Source organism: Cynocephalus volans, chromosome 1 (genome assembly GCF_027409185.1).
Source record: "Cynocephalus volans isolate mCynVol1 chromosome 1, mCynVol1.pri, whole genome shotgun sequence".
NCBI classification, from domain to species: Eukaryota; Metazoa; Chordata; class Mammalia; order Dermoptera; family Cynocephalidae; genus Cynocephalus; species Cynocephalus volans.
The window spans coordinates 294,769,272-294,788,286 of NC_084460.1; the positions used below are offsets into that span (position 1 = coordinate 294,769,272).

The 19,015-nt window shown below is 36.9% G+C and overlaps 2 protein-coding genes across 6 annotated transcripts in view; one reads left to right on the plus strand and one right to left on the minus strand.

Annotated features, from left to right (window-relative positions):
* Positions 1–19,015, plus strand: part of GIGYF2 (GRB10 interacting GYF protein 2) — a 147,407-nt gene that overhangs the window by 73,550 nt on the left and 54,842 nt on the right. For all 5 annotated transcript variants that reach the window (XM_063089362.1, XM_063089391.1, XM_063089402.1 and 2 more), the window contains 4 exons: positions 3,365–3,561; positions 4,658–4,817; positions 16,192–16,358; positions 18,751–18,842. In XM_063089362.1, the coding sequence (XP_062945432.1) occupies positions 3,365–3,561; positions 4,658–4,817; positions 16,192–16,358; positions 18,751–18,842 (616 nt within the window). The remainder of the gene's footprint in view (positions 1–3,364; positions 3,562–4,657; positions 4,818–16,191; positions 16,359–18,750; positions 18,843–19,015) is intronic.
* On the minus strand, positions 10,867–12,504 carry LOC134382465 (mortality factor 4-like protein 1). The gene has a single exon (XM_063103021.1). The coding sequence runs from the start codon at positions 12,449–12,451 to the stop codon at positions 11,480–11,482; it is 972 nt and encodes a 323-aa protein (XP_062959091.1). The 5' UTR covers positions 12,452–12,504; the 3' UTR covers positions 10,867–11,479.

Sequence of the window (19,015 nt, forward strand, 5' to 3'; positions counted from 1 at the left end):
TCACTGATATGATAGGCTTCTGTTTATGCCTCCTAGAACTGCTGATAGTGGGTGTATTATTAGAATAGGTAATTTTACCAGTAAACCCAGTCAAAAAATGCTTCCCACATATGTATCCATCCCAGAAAATTCACCCAAACAGAGTTAGAATCTGAAAGGCTGGAGCTCAGGAATATTTCCTAGGGCCTTTTGCATAGTCACCCTGGTATCACCCTAGCAAATTCAGGTTTGGGATCCTCTGCAATAGTTAGATTCCCATATCAGACAAGTTACCTTCTTTTCATGTAATGTCTGGCTGTTTGTGTGCTGTATTTAAATCAGCAGATGACACACCACAATGCCATTCTTCTAAAAGAAGTAAAAAAGAGAACATGGATGAATTCGTGGAAGTCCAACACCTTTGATAGGGAATAAGCTTAAAACATATCTTCTCTAGCGTTACTGTATTGGTTTAAATTGCTCATACACCTTAGTAGGCAATATTATTTATTTTTATGTTTCTTCTTATACATACTAAAAAATGACTTTGTAATTCCTGATGTTGAAAGGTTAGTTGTTTGATTCACTCACCATAAAAATTCATACCCTTTAACGTGGCCTACAAGACCCTTCATGATCTGACATCTGCCTCCCTCTGTGCGCTTTTAGCCCTAGCCTCTTTGTCTTCCTAATACTCTGCTCACCAGCCTCAAAGCCTTTTACGTCCTGAAATGTGCCCTGTTTTCTCATGTTCATACCTTAGTACATGCTTTTCTCTATGCCTGAAACTCTTCCACTCAAAGACCCCAAACTGGGTTAGGTGTCGTCTTGTTTCTTTTTATATTTTTTAAATAAAAAAAGTTTTTTTTAAAAAAGATGACCGGTAAGGGGATCTCAACCCTTGGCTTGGTGTTGTCAGCACCGTGCTCAGCCACTTTGCTAACCGGCCATCCCTATATAGGATCCGAACCCGTGGCCTTGGTGTTAGTAGCACCGCACTCTCCTGAGTGAGCCATGAGCCGGCCCTGTGTCGTCTTGTTTCTTAAACAGCCAGTTCTGTTCCAAATATATAATTACAATATTGTAAAGATCTGCTTGTTTATTTATTTTTTTTCCATTAGACTGATATTTTGAGGGCTTGAACCAAGACTTTCTTTTCAGTTTTTTATGTTTAGAACAAAACTGAGTGAATTCAGCAAGTATTTAAATATCTAAATAGTAGTCACTATGGGGACCTGTACATCTTGAGACCTATTTGATTTGTGGTAGTTGTTTTTTTAGTTATGACATATGTCAGAATTACTTGTCGTGCATTCTCTTGAACGAACAAGCCTGAGTCCTTATTATAGGAGACTTTAGGATTGACTGCAGCCATATGTTTTTTTTCTTGTTGTTGTTTGTTTTGGCATTTGGCCGGTATGGGGATCCTAATCCTTGACCTTGTTGTTATCACCACTGTGCTCTAACCAACTGAGATAACTGACCAGTTCCAGACATATGTATTTTGAGAAAGCTTCATAGATATGAATTACAGGTTGAAACTTCAGATCTGGAGTCTGTACGGGAGATAAAGCATGTGTATGACAATTATCCAGGGCAAAAAGCAATGATATAAACTCACTATTGGTAGACTCTTGGAACACCTCAGGAAACAGGCGATCTTTGAACACATCTTGGAATAGTAAGAATTTGGTGGTATGTATAGCTTGGGTGAATTGGAAGAGGGCACTCCAGTACTAGGGAGTAGTGAAAGCAAAAGTGAGGAAGGGGGGACTGATCCAAGAATGGGCAGGAATCAGCTTCTGGTTTTTTTAAGATAGCAGATGGGCTGCACTGTGACCTGTTAGACTCCTGAGCAGTCACTACAAAGTAGGCAGTACACCTATAAAGGGAGCTTGTGGCAGGTGAGATTTCAAAGTAGAAATTTGCAAGACTTAGTCGTTAACTGGAAGTCAGGGTAAAAAAGAGGGAATAGTCAAAGATGACTGAGATGCCTGAAAGGATTGGGTTCCCTTCACAGGAAAAGAGTGGAAGTTAGGAGCACATTTGGGAGGGGAGAGACTAAATTCAGTTTGAAACATTGATTCCGAGGTGTTGATGAGAAGTAGAGATGGCTAGAGAGAGCAGTGTTGAATGAGGGACTGTAGAAGGATGGCAGTAGTTTAGGGCCAGAAAGAGAATGAACATTTAAAAGATTATGCACACTTGTTAGGGGTGAGAGAGAAGTGGACGAGAATAGAACCTTGGGTAATTCCTATTTTTAGAGGGTAGGTAGAGGAAGAAGAACCAGAAAAAATTCTTCAGAGGCAAAAGTAGAGCTAGGAGAGTAGAGTGCTGGGAAACTAAGCAAGGAGAGCATTTTAGCTTAGAATTGGGTTGATAATGTGAGATGCTACTGCTAAGGGAGTGGGTAATGAAGACAAGGAAAAGCCATTGAATTTAGCAACTCTGTGTCACTGCATATCTTTGAGAGAGGAGCTTAACTGGAGATGTGGGAGTGGAAGTCACATTGTAGCAGGTGTGGGTGGTGAAGTGGAGACAGCATGTCTAAAGTGTCCTTTAAAAAAAGTTTGGCACAGAAAGAGTGAGAGGAACAGGAATTTGGAGAAGCTATCTGTAATTTGAACAAATAAAGTTTCAAAGGGGAAACTGCAGTTGTATCTAATTACTTCCATCCCCTTTCCTTCTTAAGAGCCTGCATACTGAGAGGTTAGACATAGGAATCAAGACAGAAACTTTTTGGCAATTTTTATTCTTTTTTTTTTTTTTTTTAAGTGTATATTTATTTATTTTTGTGGCTGGCTAATATGGGGATCCAAACCCATGACCTTGGTGTTATAAGGTTGTGTTCTAACCAACCAACCAGACAGCCACAATTTTAATTCTTATTGAGAGGAACATCCTGCATTATACAGGTAGACTCCAAGTGCTTTTTATTATCTTAAAACATGTAATGTTTGAATTATATTAATTATTACTTGAAATAGGTACTTCAAGGTAATTGCAGATATTTTTAATAGGGGTTTTGATGAGCTATGACATGTCTTTGAGATGCGGGGTGCTTTGATAACTCTCTTTTTATTTGGGAACATGTTTGTTTACAAGAGGTTGACCTATAGCTGTTGGGTAGGTGCTCTAGTGACACAGGTAGGCACTGCAGAAAGACCTTTTAAACCTTGTCTTTTGTCATTCTGTGGAGGTAATTCTGTCATTCTAGGGAGAAGCACCGTACTTCTCTATGACAAGTCGCTTCAGAGTTCATGACAGAGTTCAGTTTCTGTTGGGCCCATTTAGCAGGTTGCCCAGTTGGATAATGTAGAGTTAGACTTCATTAGAGTTTCTGTATTTCAGATGATTTTCGTCTGTCTGAATTTTTTTCCTCTAGAAATGGTTCCTGATGTCCAACAGCCCCTGTCACAGATTCCTTCAGATACAGCCTCTCCTCTTCTCATGCTTCCACCTCCTGTTCCCAATCCTAGTCCTGCCCTCCGGCCAGTTGAAACATCAGTTGTAGGTGCTCCTGGTATGGGCAGTGTTTCCACAGAGCCAGATGATGAAGAGGGTCTCAAACATTTGGAACAGGTAAAAATTATGTAATTCTTTTTGTTTCCTTTCAAACTGCCATACAAATTAGAAAGCGTTAAAAGAATATTCAAATATAGAACTTTTGTGCACTAGATTTTTAAGTACTGGAAAAGTTGTTTGGATATTTAGTATTTATTTGTTTGAATAATTGTCTTTCAAATCGTTTCATGCTTTTAAGTTTCTGCTATGTGGTAGTCATTATGTCAGGTTTTTTGCTCCTCTGAGATTGCCCTTAGCTGTTTTCTTTTTTCTTTTTGGATGTTAATGGAATGCCAGAAATGGCGAATACGAGCAGCTGTGAATGGTCACTGTGTCTTCAGTATTTTTTGCCCCAAGTGTAACAGGGAAAATAAACTCTCAGGTTTTTAACATAATATTCATGTGTCTAGATTTTGTAAGATTGTATATACCATTGTTATATGTAAAGTAAATTATAGCTTGCTTTTCTACAAAAGAATTTCTTTTTTCTTTTGGGTGGGATGGTTAGTGGCAGTTAATGTTAAAAGAAGTAAGAAAGGGGTAGTGTCTTAGTGAAACTTGTAAAAAGGTTTTTTTATTTTGTAATTGCATTAATTGAGCCTTTTGTTCTGTTAACATTCCTATTTTTACAGGTTTAGTTTATATAATTTAGAATCGATCAGTGGCCTATTAGTTTAAAAAGTACTTGTTTGTTGATTAGAAGCCTGAACTTTGACCCACACCAGTTTGTGTTTCAATCTCAGTTGGTTTGTTTAATAATTTTGAGACCTTGAGCAAGACTCGACATCTTTGAGCCTTAGTTTCCCCCTCTGTAAAATAGGGATAAGTACGTATTGCACAGCATTATTGGGAGAATTAAATTATCTGCTGTGTTCCTCACATAGTGTCTTTCACAGATCAAGTGTCCAAAAAAGAGAGACATTGTTATTACGTATACAAGTTTTTTTTTTTTTTTAAACAGCTGGCTGGTTTGGGGATCTGAACCCTTAACCTTGGTGTTCTAATACCATGCTCTTACCAGCTGAGCTTGCTGGCCAATCTGCATGTACAAGTATTGATTCAGGATTATCTGTTTCCTTAATTTGTTTTTCGTTTTTTGTTTTTCTCTTATTAGCAAGCTGAGAAGATGGTGGCTTATCTGCAAGACAGTGCACTAGATGATGAGAGACTGGCATCAAAACTGCAAGAGCACAGAGCTAAAGGAGTATCAGTTCCACTGATGCATGAAGCAATGCAGAAGTGGTATTACAAAGATCCTCAGGGAGAAATTCAAGGTAGGTTGTTCCTTTCTACTTTTAAGTACTGAAGTGTCTGCTAGTACCTCCAGGCTCTCTAAGAATGGGATTTGTTTAATGTTAATTTGCATAATAGTAGAGAAAGAAGTCATCAGGCTTTCTTTAATATATATGAAGAAATACTTATATATGAGAGGTCTTCAAAAAGTTCATGGAAAGATTTGTGTTATCTTTGAATTCCATTTTTCCACAAACTTTCTGAAGTACCCACGTTTATATATATGAAAGTTATTTATATGTATCTTATATATCTGTAGTACATATGAAAATAATTTGAATACAAGGCAAGTCATGACTAATATGACAGGGATATAAGCAAATGCTTAAGGTTCTCTCAGATCTGGCATCCCAGCTGGCTGACTAGGCAGGTAAGTTACTCATCTTCTCTGTGCTTCAGTCTCCCTGACCATAAAAAGGTGATGGCAGCAGTATTGGAGGACCTTGAATGTTTTGCTTAAGTGGAGTTGATATAAATGGTAGAGCACTAGTAAAAATGTCTGGGAAAAGATAGTCCTATATTACAAATGAATCCCTTAGAAGATTTGTATGGTGCATAAGTTAGATTAGAATGAGGAGAGAATGCTGTAAAGGATGTTTGTTGATTCTTCATTTCTGTTTTTGAAATCTTTGCTTATAATCTGAAATTGGTTGTTGACTGTATTAGTATGAGTTTCATGGATAGCATTTTACCCAGTACACCCTGTGAACTGCCTGCAACATATGAACTCCCCTCCTAACTCTCAGTCCTCTCACCCTGCCTTATTCATAGCAGTTATCGTTACCGGGCATTGTATATATTTGTTCATTGTTTACAACTTAGTAGACTGAATGTAATGTATATGAGAGCAGGGCTTCGTGTATGTGTTTTGGTTTATTTAGTTAGCCTTAATTAAATTTACTTAATTACAACTTATAATTGTAGCTTCATGTGGAGTTGTAAGAAATAACACAGAGAGATTTCATGCCTCCTTTACCCAGTTTCCCCCAGTGGTAATTTCTTGAAAACTATAGTACAATATCACAACCAGTATGTTGACTGTTACAGTTAAGATTCAGAACATGTCCAATTTCTTGCAAAACTGTAGTACACTATCACAACCGGTATGTTTACTGATACAGTTAAGATTCAGAACATGTCCATCTCAGCAGGTGTCCCTCATTATGCTCTTTTATAGCGACATGCATTTCCCTTATACCCACACCTCCTTGTTAACCCCTAATCTGTTTTCTCTTTCTGTCTTTTGTCATTTCAAGAATGTCATGTAAATAGAATTATACAGTATGTATCCTTTTGGGATTAGCTCTGTTAATTTAGCATAATTCTCTGGAGATTTATCCGGTTGTTGCATGTATCAATAGCTTCTTTTTATTACCCAATAGTATTGCATGATATGAATGTGTCATAGTTTGTTTTACCATTCACACATAGAAGGATGTCTGGGTGGTTCTAGTTTTTGGCTGTTGTGAATAAAGCTGCTATAAACATTCATTGACAGGTTTTTGTATGCACGTAAGTCTTTATTCCTCTGGTGTAAATGCCCAGGAGTGCATTTGCTGCGTTATATGGTAGTTGTATGTTTAGGTTTTTTTTTTTATGAGAAACTGCTGAACTGTTTTCCAGAGTGGCTGTATAATTTTATATGCCCATCAGCCATGCATTAGTAATTCAGTTTCTTCACATCCTTACCAGCATTTGTTGTTGTTGCTATATTTTATTTTTTACTTTTTATTCGTTGTTGTTCTCACTTTTTTTTTTAACAATGAGACAAACCACATTTGTCTCATTGTGGTTTTTAATTAGCATTTTCCTAATGGCTAATGATGTTGACATCTTTTCATGTGCTTATTGGCCTTCTGATTATCCTCTTCAGTGAGATATTTTTTGTCCACATTCTTATTGGATTGTTTGATTTTTTTTTTTACTTTTTCCCCCCAAGTTTTTATTGTGTTAAAATACACATAACATAAATTTTACTGTCTTAACCATTTCTAAGTGTACAGTTTCATGGTATGAAATACATTTATGATGCTGTGCAACCATCACCACCATTCATCTTCATAACTTTTTGTCTTCCCAAATTGAACTCTGTAACCATTAATCAATAACTTCTCATTTTCCACTCTCCCCAGTCCCTAGCAACCACCATTCGCCTGTCTGTATTTATGATTTTTGACTACTCTAAGTATCTCACATAAACGGGATCATACAATATTTATCTTTTTGTTACTGGCTTATTTCACTTAGCATCATGTCCTCAAGGCTTGCCCGTGTTGAAGCATATGTCAGAATTTCCCTTTTTTTCCCCCCTAGTCTGAATAGTATCCCACTGTATATACCACATTTTGGTTATCCAGTTCATCTGTTGACGGACACTGATGTTGTCTCCACGTTTTAGCTATTGTGAATGATATTGCTAAGAACATGGACATACAAATATCTTTTTGAGACCCTTTTTTCAGTTCTTTTGGGTATATCCAGAAGTGAAATTACTGAATCATATGGTGATTCTATTTTTAATTTTGGGGGGAACCACCCATACTGTTTTCCACATTGGCTATACCATTTTACATTCTCACCACTGGTGCACAAGGGTTCTAATTTCTCCACATCCTTGCTAACACTTGTTCTTTTTTTTTTTTTTTTTTTTAATAGTAGCCATCCTAATGGGTGTGAGGTGGTATTTTATTGTAGTTTTGATTTGCATTTCTGTAATGATTAGTGATGTTGAGCATCTTTTCATGTGCATATTGACCATTTGTAAGTCTTCTTTGGAGAAATGAGTATTATCCAGCATGACTTGTCCTTTGCCCCCCCCACCCCCTTTTTTATTGGCCTGTTTTTTTAATCGGGTTTTTTTTTGTTGTTGAGTTTTAGGAGTTTTCTATATATTCTGGTTATTAATCCCTTGTCAAATATTTGGTTTGCAAATACTTTCTCCCATTCTGTGCATTGCCTTTTTACTCTGTTGGTACTCTTGATGCACAAATTCTTTTAATTTTGAGTAAGTCCAATTTGTCTATTTTTTCTTTTGTTGCCTCTGCCTTGCTTGTCATATTCAAGAAATCACTGCTATATTCAATGTTGTGAAGCTTTTGCCTTGTGTTTTTTTTTTTTTTTTTTTTTTTCTTTTTGAGAGCTTTATAGTTTAGTTCTTAAACTTAGGTCTTTGATTCATTTTGAATTAATTTTTGTATATGGTTTTAGGTAAGGGTCCAACGTCATCTTTTGCATGTGGATATCCATTTTTCACAGTACCGTCTGTTGAAAATACTGTCCTGTTTCCATTGAAAGATCTTGGCACCCTTGTCAAAAATCATTTGATTGTATACCTGAGGGTTTATTTCTGGGCCTTCTGTTCTGTTTCATTACTCTATATGTCTGTCTTCATGCCAGTAGCACACTTTGGATAACTATAGCTTTGTAATAAATTGTGAAATTAGTAAGTGTGAGTCCTCCAGGTTTGTTCTTCTTTTGAAAAATTTTTTTAAAAAAATATTAATTTACTTATATATTTTAATTGACAAAAATTGTATATATTGTGTACAGTGTGATGTTTTGAAATACATATACATTGTAGAATGGCTAAAGCAAAGTAATTAACATATGTATTACCTCATATAGTTACCAGTTTTGTGGTAAGAATGCTTAAAATCTACTTTCTTAGCCATTTTCAAGAATACAGTACATGGTTATTAACTGTAGTCAATGTTGTACAAGAGAACTCTTGTTCTTCTTTTTCAAGATTGTTTTGGCTATTCATGGTCTTTTGATTCCATATGCATTTTAGGATGGGTTTTTCTGTTTCTGCAAAAAGCATCATGGGGATTTTAGTAGGGATTGCATTGAATCTCTTGATTGCTTTGGGTAGTACTGACATCTTAACAACACTGTCTATGAATCCATGAACATGGGTGCCTTTCCATTTATTTAGGTGTTTGATTTCTTTCAGTAATGTTTTGTAGTTGTCATTGTATAAGACTTTCACATTGTTAGTTAATTCCTAAGTGTTTTATTATGTTTGAAGCTATTGTATATGGACTTGTTTCTGTAATTTCCTTTTCAGATTGTTCATTATTAGTGTATAGAAATGCAATTGATTTTTGTATTTTGACTTTATGTCCTGCTATTTTGCTGAATTCATTTATTAATTCCAGTTGTTTTTAAAATGGAATTTTTAGGGTTTTCCAAATATAAGATTATATTATCTGTGAGTAGAGATAATTTTACTTCTTCCTTTCTAATTTGGATGCTTTTATTTCTTTTTGTGGCCTAATTACTCTGGCTAGAACTTCCAGTACTATGTTGAATAGAAGTGGTGAAAGGCATCCTTGCCTTTTCCTGATGTTAGAGGAAAAGCTTTCAGTCTTTCCCCACTGAATATGATATTTGCTGTGGGTTTTTCAGATATGGCTGTTGATATATATATGGTTATTCAGATGTGGCTGTTTCAGATATGGTATGTTGAGGTAGTTGCCTTCTGTTTCTCGTTTGTTGGGTATTTTTATTATGAAAAGGTATTGGATTTTGTCAGACACCTTTTTTTGCATCAATTGAGATGATCACATGGGCGTTTTCCCCTTATTCTGTTAATGCGGTATATTACATTGATTTTTTTTTTTTTTTAATTTCAAACCCTCCCTGCAATCCAAGAATAAATCCCACTCGGTCATGGTGTACAGTCCTTTAAATATGCTGCTGGATTCAGTTTGCTAATATTTTGTGGAAGGTTTTTGTATCAATGTTTATAAGGAATATTGGTCTGTAGTAGTTTTTTTTTGTTTGTTTGTTTGTTTTTTTTGGTGTTTTATTTTCCTTGTAGTGTCTTTGTCTGGCTTTGGTATCAGGGTAAGGCTGATCTTATAGAATGAGTTAGGAAGTATTCCCTCCTCTTCAATTTTTTGGAAACATTTGCTAGAAGTTGTCAGTGAAGCATCAGATTTAGGGCTTTTCTTTCTGGGGAGATTTTTGATTACTGATCCTATATACTAGTCCTTTGACAACGGATATGTGGTTTACACATATTTTCTCCCAATCCATATCTTCTCTTTTCATCCTCTTCACAGAGTCTTTCACAGAGCAAAAAGTTTTAAAGTTTGGTGACACCCAATAGATCTTTTTTTTCCTTTTATGCATTGTTCTTTTTCTTACCATGTTGAGTTGTCTTCTAATTCATGAACATATGTCTATCAATTTATTTAGATCTTCTTTGATTTCTTTCATCAGCATTATTTAGTTTTCAACATAGATTCTGTACATATTTTGTTAGATTCATATCTGAGTGTTTCATTTTTCTAATGATTATAAATGTTATTGTATTTTAAATTTGTGTTTATGTGTTCATTGCTAGTATACAGAAATACAGTTGAATTTTCAATGTTTAACTTGTACTTTGTGACCTTGTTGAGCTCATTTATTAGATCAAGGAATTTTTTTATTTTCTGTTTTTTGGGTAGTTTTCTTGAGATTCCATGTAGATTTGCAAATAGGGGCAGTTTTATTTCTCTGTGTGCTTTTCTTTCTGTTGAGTGAGAGTGGGAAGAGCACACAATTAACCTTGCCTTGTTTTTCCTGTGTTCTACTCTTGGAGGGAACACATTTGGTCTTTAACCATTAAACGTAATCCCAGAGGTAGGGTTTTTGCAGATACTCTTAATCAAGTTGAGGAAATATTCCTGTTTTCTGAGAGTTTTTATTGTGAATGAGTGTTGGGTTTTGTCAAATGCTTTTTCTACATCTATTGGTACGGTCATGTGATTTTTCTTCTTTGGCTGATTTATATGATGGATTACATCAATTGGTGTTTGAATATTGAACCAGCTGTGCATCCTTGGAAATAAACTCCACTTGGTCATGGTGTATAATCCTTTGTATATATTGCTGAATCCTATTGGCTAATATTTTGTTAAAGATTTTTGTATCTATATTAATGAGAGATATTGTTTTGTAGTTTTTTTTTTTTTTGAAATTTAAAGAAAAAGTTTATTGAAGATCTGAAAAACAATTCCTAAAAGATCAACTTTTCCAGAAAACTGTAGCTACACAATGCATTGCATCTATTATGTTAAAACGTGCATTAGACACAAATACAAAAACCATGAAACAAGCCACCATTCTTCAACAATTTGAGCAAAGATAAAATGCCTCAGGAACAACATGGACGACTTGCAAAGGATGGGCTCTTTACTTTAAGCACCATTAAAAAAAAGAAAATAAGAAAAAAAAAGGAGCACAAATGGATGAGTGTGTTCGGTTATATACACTGAATTGAACCTTTGGCACTAGGAATCAGAGCATTTTGTCATATAGCATTAACACATATTATAAAAGTGCGTAGTGTCAAAGGACTAGAACCACCAGCATTCAAAAGCAGCTTTGTCAACTAGGCAATAAAACACTCTACAGCATGTCTCTCTGCTGTCCATCATTGAATACACTGGTAGCAACTTTGAAATGAAAAAAAAAAAATCAAGAAAAGAAAAAAGGAGCTATAACCCCTTTTATTTTCTCTGTTTAAAACCAAACAGAAAACAAACATCAATTCTGTTATACACTAACATTTTCAAAGTACATCATTTGTACAAGAGAAGGACTAAGAACAAAAATGTGTTTACAGAGATCTAAACATAAGTGAGAGCACTTCTCACACAGCTTTCCGATGGTATTCAGGAGGAGCCACTTCATAATCGCTGGCACTAAACAAAGTTGCAGAATTTTTTGCCAGGTACTTTAGGAAATCGTGAAGATAATTCAGTAATAAAGCAAGGCTCTTCTCATCCAGGGGTGTATAGGCCAACATCGCTCCAATTCGTACAAATAATCTCAGTAGATGTGGCGCTCCATACACCTGGGACATGGGTGTATCAGGGTGATCTGCGAGGATTTCAGCATACTGTGGTCTCTCAAATTTGTAGAGTAGCTGAGTGCCCAACATTACATTGAAGTATTCTTTTATCCCTGCCACAACTTCATTAACAGCATACTCATTATTATCTGTGTTTCCTCGAGATTTCTTGTAGTTTGCATAATCCTCTAGAATGGAGTCCACATTCTTCTTGGCAGGAAGATAAAAGAGCTGTTTTTGCCTGGTAATTAAGTCCCAGTCATCAACAAGCCATGGTTTTAGCTCTTCAGGAATCTTTACTTTAACTTCGACTCTGTTCATGAATGTTTCCTCATTTTCAACAGTAGGATCTACCCGGGCCCTTTTCTTCCGAGGAGGCTGAGGTGTCTCACTGGTACTGCCACCATCTCCATTTCCAGGTGTTTTCTGCTTGTTCTTTTTTGTTTTCACTTCAACATTTTTCTGTTGCAGACCAGATGTCTTCTTCCCGGGGGCAGCCCCTCTCATCTTCCTCTCTGCATACTGCTCCTGATTGGCTTTTTGAAGTTCTCGCTGTTTCTGCAGATTGGTATCCACGTATTTGAGTACTCTGCTTTCTGGAACCCATTCATCCCAATTTTTATTCCAACCACTGTAATGTATAAAGTATTTCACTTGTTTGTCCTTTATGGCAACCTTTACACACTTTGCTTCATAAAGAAGAGGCCCATGAAAGCATAGCACTCGCTCACCCTCCTGGAATTTAGGCTTCGGGTCCTGCTTCGGCGCCATTTATAAGTGATTCGCCGCCTCCTCCTTCTCCCACCACCCCCGACTACCGCCCCCTACCCTCTACCCCACCCAACTTCTGTTTTGTAGTTTTTAAAATACTTTCGTTGTCTAGTCTTAGGGTATTAATTTGCAAACTGTCCTCTACCTTCTGTTTTATGGAAAAGATTGTTTAGAATTGATGTTAATTCTTCTTTAAATGTTTGGTGAAATTCTCCAGTGAAACCGTCTGGGTACTTCTTTTTTGGGAATTTAAAAACCGCAAGTTGAATTTTCTTATTAGTTACGGAGCTATTTAAATTACCTATTTAGTGTGGCTGATTTGTACTAGTTTGTGCTTTTTGATGAATTGGTTCATTTTGTCTAAGATATCAAATTTATGTGTGTAGAATTGTTTGTAGTGCTTTCTCTTATTTTTTGATGTCTGTAGGTTCTGTAGTGATATATTTTATTCCTGATATTGGTAATTTATATATTTCTCTTTTTTTCTTTGTCATTCTTTCTAAAGGTTTATCAGTTTTATTGGTCTTTTCAGAGTCAGCTCTTTGTTTCATTGATTTTTCTGTATTGTTTTTGTTTTCAATTCCATTGATTTCTACTCTTTATTATTTTTTTCCTTCTACTTGCTTAGGGTTTATTTTGTTCCTTTTCAGGGTTCTTGAGTTGGGAGTTTAGATTATTGATTTGGGATTTTTCCTCTTTTCTAATGCAAGCATTTAATACGATAAATTTCTCTTTTAGCAACCCTTTAGCTGTGGGTTTGATTAGTGTATTTTTATATTCATTCATTTCTGTGTATCTTTTACCCGTGGGTTATTTCGAAGTGTGTTTTTTAGTTTCCAAGTGTTTGCAGATTTTTCTGTTATCTTTTTGTTGTTTATTATTAGCTTGATTCTGTTGTGGTCAAAGAATATACTAGGCATGAGTTCAATTTTTAAAAATTTTTGAGGATTGTTTTATGGCCCAGAATATGGTTTAATGTTGCTACATGTTCTTTGGGTACTTGAAGAGAATGTGTATTTTGCTGTCTTTGGAGTGTTCTATAAATGTCAACTCACTTCTGTTTGATGGTGGTGTTGAGTTTTTCTATGATCTTTCTGATTTTCTGTCTTGTTCTATCAGTTGTTGAGAGAGGGGTGTTGAAGTCTTCAACTTGTGGATTTGTCTCTTTTTCCAGTTCTGTGAGATCCTGCTGTACATATTTTACCGCTTTATTGTCTGGCTCATTCATATTTATGATTGCTGTATATTCTTGGTGGGTTGACCCTTTATTATTATATAATGCCTCTTTCTGTCTCTGGTCATTTTCTTTTTTAAAAAATTAATTTATTATTTTTTTACATTCTAAGATGTCGTAGAGCAGTTGGTTAGAAGGGGGAGGGAGATAGGGTGGGAGGAGAAAGAAGGAGGGAGGGGGGCATGGTTGAGGCCCATGGCACCCCCCTCATTCCGGCAAGGGAGACCAGGGGTCTTCTGGCAGTGGCTCAGTTGAAGCTGGGCTGAATGCGGACATTGGGGGACATGACTGAGGCCCTCAGCTCCCCACTGCCCTGGCTTGGGCCAGGGGTGCTTCCGGTGGCAGCTGGGTGGTTGTCACTGGGCTGGATGAGGATGTGGGGGGCATGGCTGAGGTCCTCAGCTCCCCCCTGCCCTGGCTTGGGAGCCTGGGGGGGCCTCTGGTCTTTCTAGGTTTTATAGGTATTCTTTGGTGGTGTTAGACCTCTGCTGGTTAATATCAGAACTTTGTCTCTGATCTGTGGTTTTTTTTTTTTTTTTTTCTTTCAGCCCTGTGTTGGATTATTTGCTGTTCCCACCACTAAACTGTGCACTGGAACTAATTTGTTGTCCTTTGCTTACTTCTAAAATGGGCAAACTTCCTGTGGGAACCAGCACTTGAGCCCTGTGGTTGAGCTAAATTGCTGCTTTGCTGCTGTTTCTCTGGGGAAGGCTTTCTTTGCAGCTCAGGTTTTAATTGTTGACCTTGTAAGCACTTCCAGATCTTGTGAGGTCTGGTACACCCGGGTTGTGTGTAAACTCTGGTCCTGGCCTGAGTCTTTTCAGCAAATTGCACCCCCTGCAGTTCTGTATTCCTGACCAGTCTCCACTGAGTGGTCCTGTGCTGATTGGAGGGCAGATCAGCTGTCCATGCTGTGCCCCAGTGTTCTCCCAGTGGGCCAGCCTCCCTTATCCCCCACACTCCAAACACTTCCCATGGGACAGGCCATGTGACAGTCTCTTGTAAACTCACTGGCCTCTGAGTGGCTCCGTTTTTCAGTTGTCTGTGGCTCCTGTGTGAGTCCACAGAACCCTTATTAGTAGTCTTGCTGGCCTGGGGGCCACCAAGGCCCTCTTCTCCCCTGCAGCTTCCAAGCGACTTCATACAAAGGGCACAGCAGTGGCTTTTGCCAGCTTTTGCTCCATGTGCTCACTGGGGCCAGCCTTGAAGTGGTTGGAACTCGAAACAGTTGGAGCGGTCCTTTCTTTCTCTCATATGGCTTCTCCTGCCTTCATACACTCTGTAGGACTCTCCTCCTCTTCCCCTGAGCTGTAGTGGTCCCAGCTTGGCAGTTGTTTCTTTTTAATAGTTGTAAATTGGTTTGATTGTGGGACAGAGTGATGCTGGGTACCGTCTATTCTGCCGTCTTGATTGGAAGTCCTCTGGTTGTTTTCTTTGCTCTGAAGTCTACTTTTTCTGATAGAGCACTGTTATAGCTTTCTTTTCATTAATGTTTGCATAGTATATTTTTCTATCCTTTTACTTTTACTCTGCCTATTTCATTATATTTGGATTGACTTTCTTGTAGAGAGCATGTAATTGAGTGGATGTTTCTGGTTGCTGCTGCTTCATCTCCAAATCTGGAATATATGAGGTAAAAAGAAAACCCAGGGAGTTCACCTCTCAGGCCTCAAGGCCACTAGTCAATCTGCCTTCTCTCCACCTTTTAGAGTGTTCTTTTGTTTGTTTTATATATACTGTACAGAGTTTTTAGTTGCACTTAGCTGGAAGAGTAGGGAAAAGTATATCTACTTCATCTTCCTGAAGTGGGATATCCAAGCTTTGATTTGGATATTGCTATATCACTGCTTAGGTCATATAGTTAGTGTTTAGGAAATAGTTGTTGAATGAATTAATTAATGGTTTCTTGATTAGTGTGCATTTGTTTGTTAATGTTATATATAAAATGCTTGATTATTTCTTATTGTAAAACATCTAGAAAGTGCTAGTTTTTTCCCACATACCAAGGCCAGATTTAAATCTGTCTTACCTGGGTAAGTAAGTTGTAATTTGCCTTAATTTAATTGATAATTGTTTTGTTTATATTTTGCCCCATATTCACTGATCTCTGGCAGAAAATGGAAATTAGAAAAAAGTTGGTTCAGCCCTGTACATTCTCTATGCCTAAGTGTGATACAAAGTCTAGGCAACACTTATTCAATCTTTTCGGTTGTATCAGCTCTTTTCTGACAAATGAGTTGCAGAGATTGAGATAGAGACAGTTATGCTGCTTATAATAATTAAAGCCCTGCTGAGAATTTGGGATGTATAATCAAAGGGCTTGTTTCAAAATTGTTCCTATTGTATTTTATTAGTTAGAAACCTATTTACCACCTTTGGAAATGAATTCAAATAAAAAATTTTGACAGGTGACACCTGGGTGAGGATTAGACTCAGGAAATATTTTTTTCCTCTTTGAGCTTGAAAGGATTCTTATTGCACTTCTGTTTAATTGGTGCTACTATAGGTCCCTTCAATAATCAGGAGATGGCAGAATGGTTTCAGGCGGGCTATTTTACTATGTCTTTATTGGTGAAGAGAGCATGTGATGAGAGCTTCCAACCTCTTGGTGATATCATGAAAATGTGGGGAAGGGTTCCGTTCTCTGCAGGTCCAGCTCCTCCTCCTCATATGGTAAGTACTTTACAGCTCACCTGGGGTACATATTAGGTGCAAAAGCACAAATGTTATAATGAGGAAGGAATTATAGTTTGTTAAAAATAATTGAAATGGTAGTGGAAATGTGAATGGTAGACTGAATACCTAGCCATAATGATCTTTTCAAAACTCAAATACCTGTCCCATCCTCTACACACAGACATGTGCGCACGCACCCCAGAGAAACAGAATCCTTCAGTAGCTTTCCAGCAGATGTAGAATGAAGACCAGCATCTTATCCTGGCCTGTTATATACCAGGTCCTGCATGGTCTGGCTTCTTTCCTTTCTAATTTTCTAATCTAATTTCAGAGCTTTTATTTTTATCTGCTATGCTTCAACATAGTCGACCTCTTTGAGTTCCTTGTTGCCTCTAGTTAGAATGCACATTCTCCTCTCTTCCCCTCCATTTACTTGTTGCTTTGTGACTCATAAAGTTTCTAAATTTGACATTCACCTTAAAAAATGTCACCAGTGCTTCAGAATATTTTGAGTATTAAAAAAAATTAGTCACTGGTATTTTAATTTAAAAGTGGAACCATAAAGCTAGTGACCTCCCTGGGGCACTGGCACTGGAGTACCTTTGGCAGGGGCATCTTACTTTCTCTTGCATCTACTCCTGGGCCTCTCCCAGTAGAATTCCTTTTGGAGGTCTGGATCTGTACCTTACTTTTCCTTCTCCAGGTTGGAGTGTCTAATGGCTGGCTGTAGTTAAAAGTGACCAGTCAAAAACCTTTAGTGTGAATACTGGGTTTCTACGGTAACATCCACCATTGACTTATTCATCAACTATATATTGAGGGCCTGTGCCAGGCCTTGTGGTAGGTTCTTATGAGATGGAGATGAGTAAAACATAGTCTCTGTAGTCAAGGGAGTTTGTAGATGAGGAACTTTCTTGACCATGACTCATAGCCCCCACCCCCAAAAGTATTTGACATCAGTACTCTGTACATTTCATAACTGTGTGTTTATGTGTGTGCATTACAAATTTCACAAAACATTTTGTGCCATGCACATATTTTCTGTTCATTTTATTTTTTTTCTTTTAAATGTTGGTCTTGATCTGGTAGTACACTAACGGGTCGAGAGCTGTAGTTTGGAGAGCAGTGGTCTAAATGGAAGCAGATGGTCTAGGTTCTGACATCCTCCTAGCTGTTTTAAATCCAAATAAAAATTGTACTGTGTATTATCGTGTATAAATTTAACTTTTATACTAATTTTGAGCTTCTTTTCCCTTCTCTGAAATTGAAATGGGTTTTTATCTTGAATGTTTCAGGAGCTAATAAAAGCTCCTCATTTGGATCTTGACATGCTTTCTCTAGATTATTTTCAAACTTCTAGTTATAGGTAGGGACTAAGCCTCAATATTACCTCTTTAATGAGAAAAACTATGGAAAGCTCTGCTTTCTATCAGCTATTGCTTTTGCCCTCAGTAGCAATGATAAAGAAGGGAGCTCACCTTTATGATGATATCTTGAAACCTAGGTTTTCATGTAGAAATTTTAGATTAAACCATTTTAGGTTCTGTCTTCCAATATTTAATGAGAAAGAAAAAAGTCCCTAACGTAAGAAATTGTGTATCAAATGTTTTATTTCAAACTATAACCAGTGTATAATAAAAATATAAAGGATTCACTTGAGATTTGCCTAAGTTTAATGTGTCATCCTTATGCTTTTTATTTCTATTATCTTACACCTCACGTTTCTTTTTTTCTTTTAACTTTTCAAAATTAAAATTCCAGTCGTTATTTTAAATGTAAGCTTAAAAATAAGTGTTATACTACAGCTTATTTTTTTTCTAACTCATGATGTATTAATAACATTAGAAACACCTAAAATTTGGGTAGAGAGCAAAGCTCTTTTTAAGTTCTCAACATCTTCAAACTTACATACTGGTTCACTGTATTTATTATGTGCTATTATAAAATTCCTGCCATAACATTTCTTTTAACATTTAGATAATTTTACTCCTTTCTGTGTTGTCGCATTTTTCTAATTTCTACGTGATCTTAAAATGTTTAAATGACTTTTAAGATTGGGAGAATTATACAATTTTTCAGTTATAGTAATAACTCTGGAGTACAGTTCAACATTCAGCTTAAAGAAAGGAGTGGAGAACAGCAGCTTTTGAAATGACTCTTTCTCACCTTAGGGGATCCCTTATAATGTAGACCACACTCTCTCTATTCCAATAGAATAAGGGGAATCTCTTATAATGTAGACACCACCTTACTCCACTAGATGGCATTGTGTAGCTTTGCGAGGTGAAAGTCTTGGGTTCATTTTGTTTTCTGATATATATACTAAGTGGCTTTTAGGTTCTTTGCAATTGATTTAATGGTATTTCTTCCCTTACCCCTTCACTTCCAGGGAGAGTTGGATCAGGAACGACTGACCAGGCAGCAGGAACTCACGGCCTTATACCAGATGCAGCACCTCCAGTACCAGCAGTTCTTAATACAGTAAGAGCAGTAATGGAGTAGGATGTACTGCAGCACCAAAAGGGGCTGTAGATAGTATCTGCTCCCACATCTCACGTTTTACAACAGAGAGAGCTGAAAGCTTATCTGATACTTTGGTCACCCAGCTAGTGGCATGTTACCGTTATACATTCTAACTTTATTCTTATCTTCTT

Excerpts from the sequence above, each read along its gene's own strand:
- LOC134382465 (XM_063103021.1), bottom strand. The coding sequence starts at position 12,451 with ATGGCGCCGAAGCAGGACCCGAAGCCTAAATTCCAGGAGGGTGAGCGA.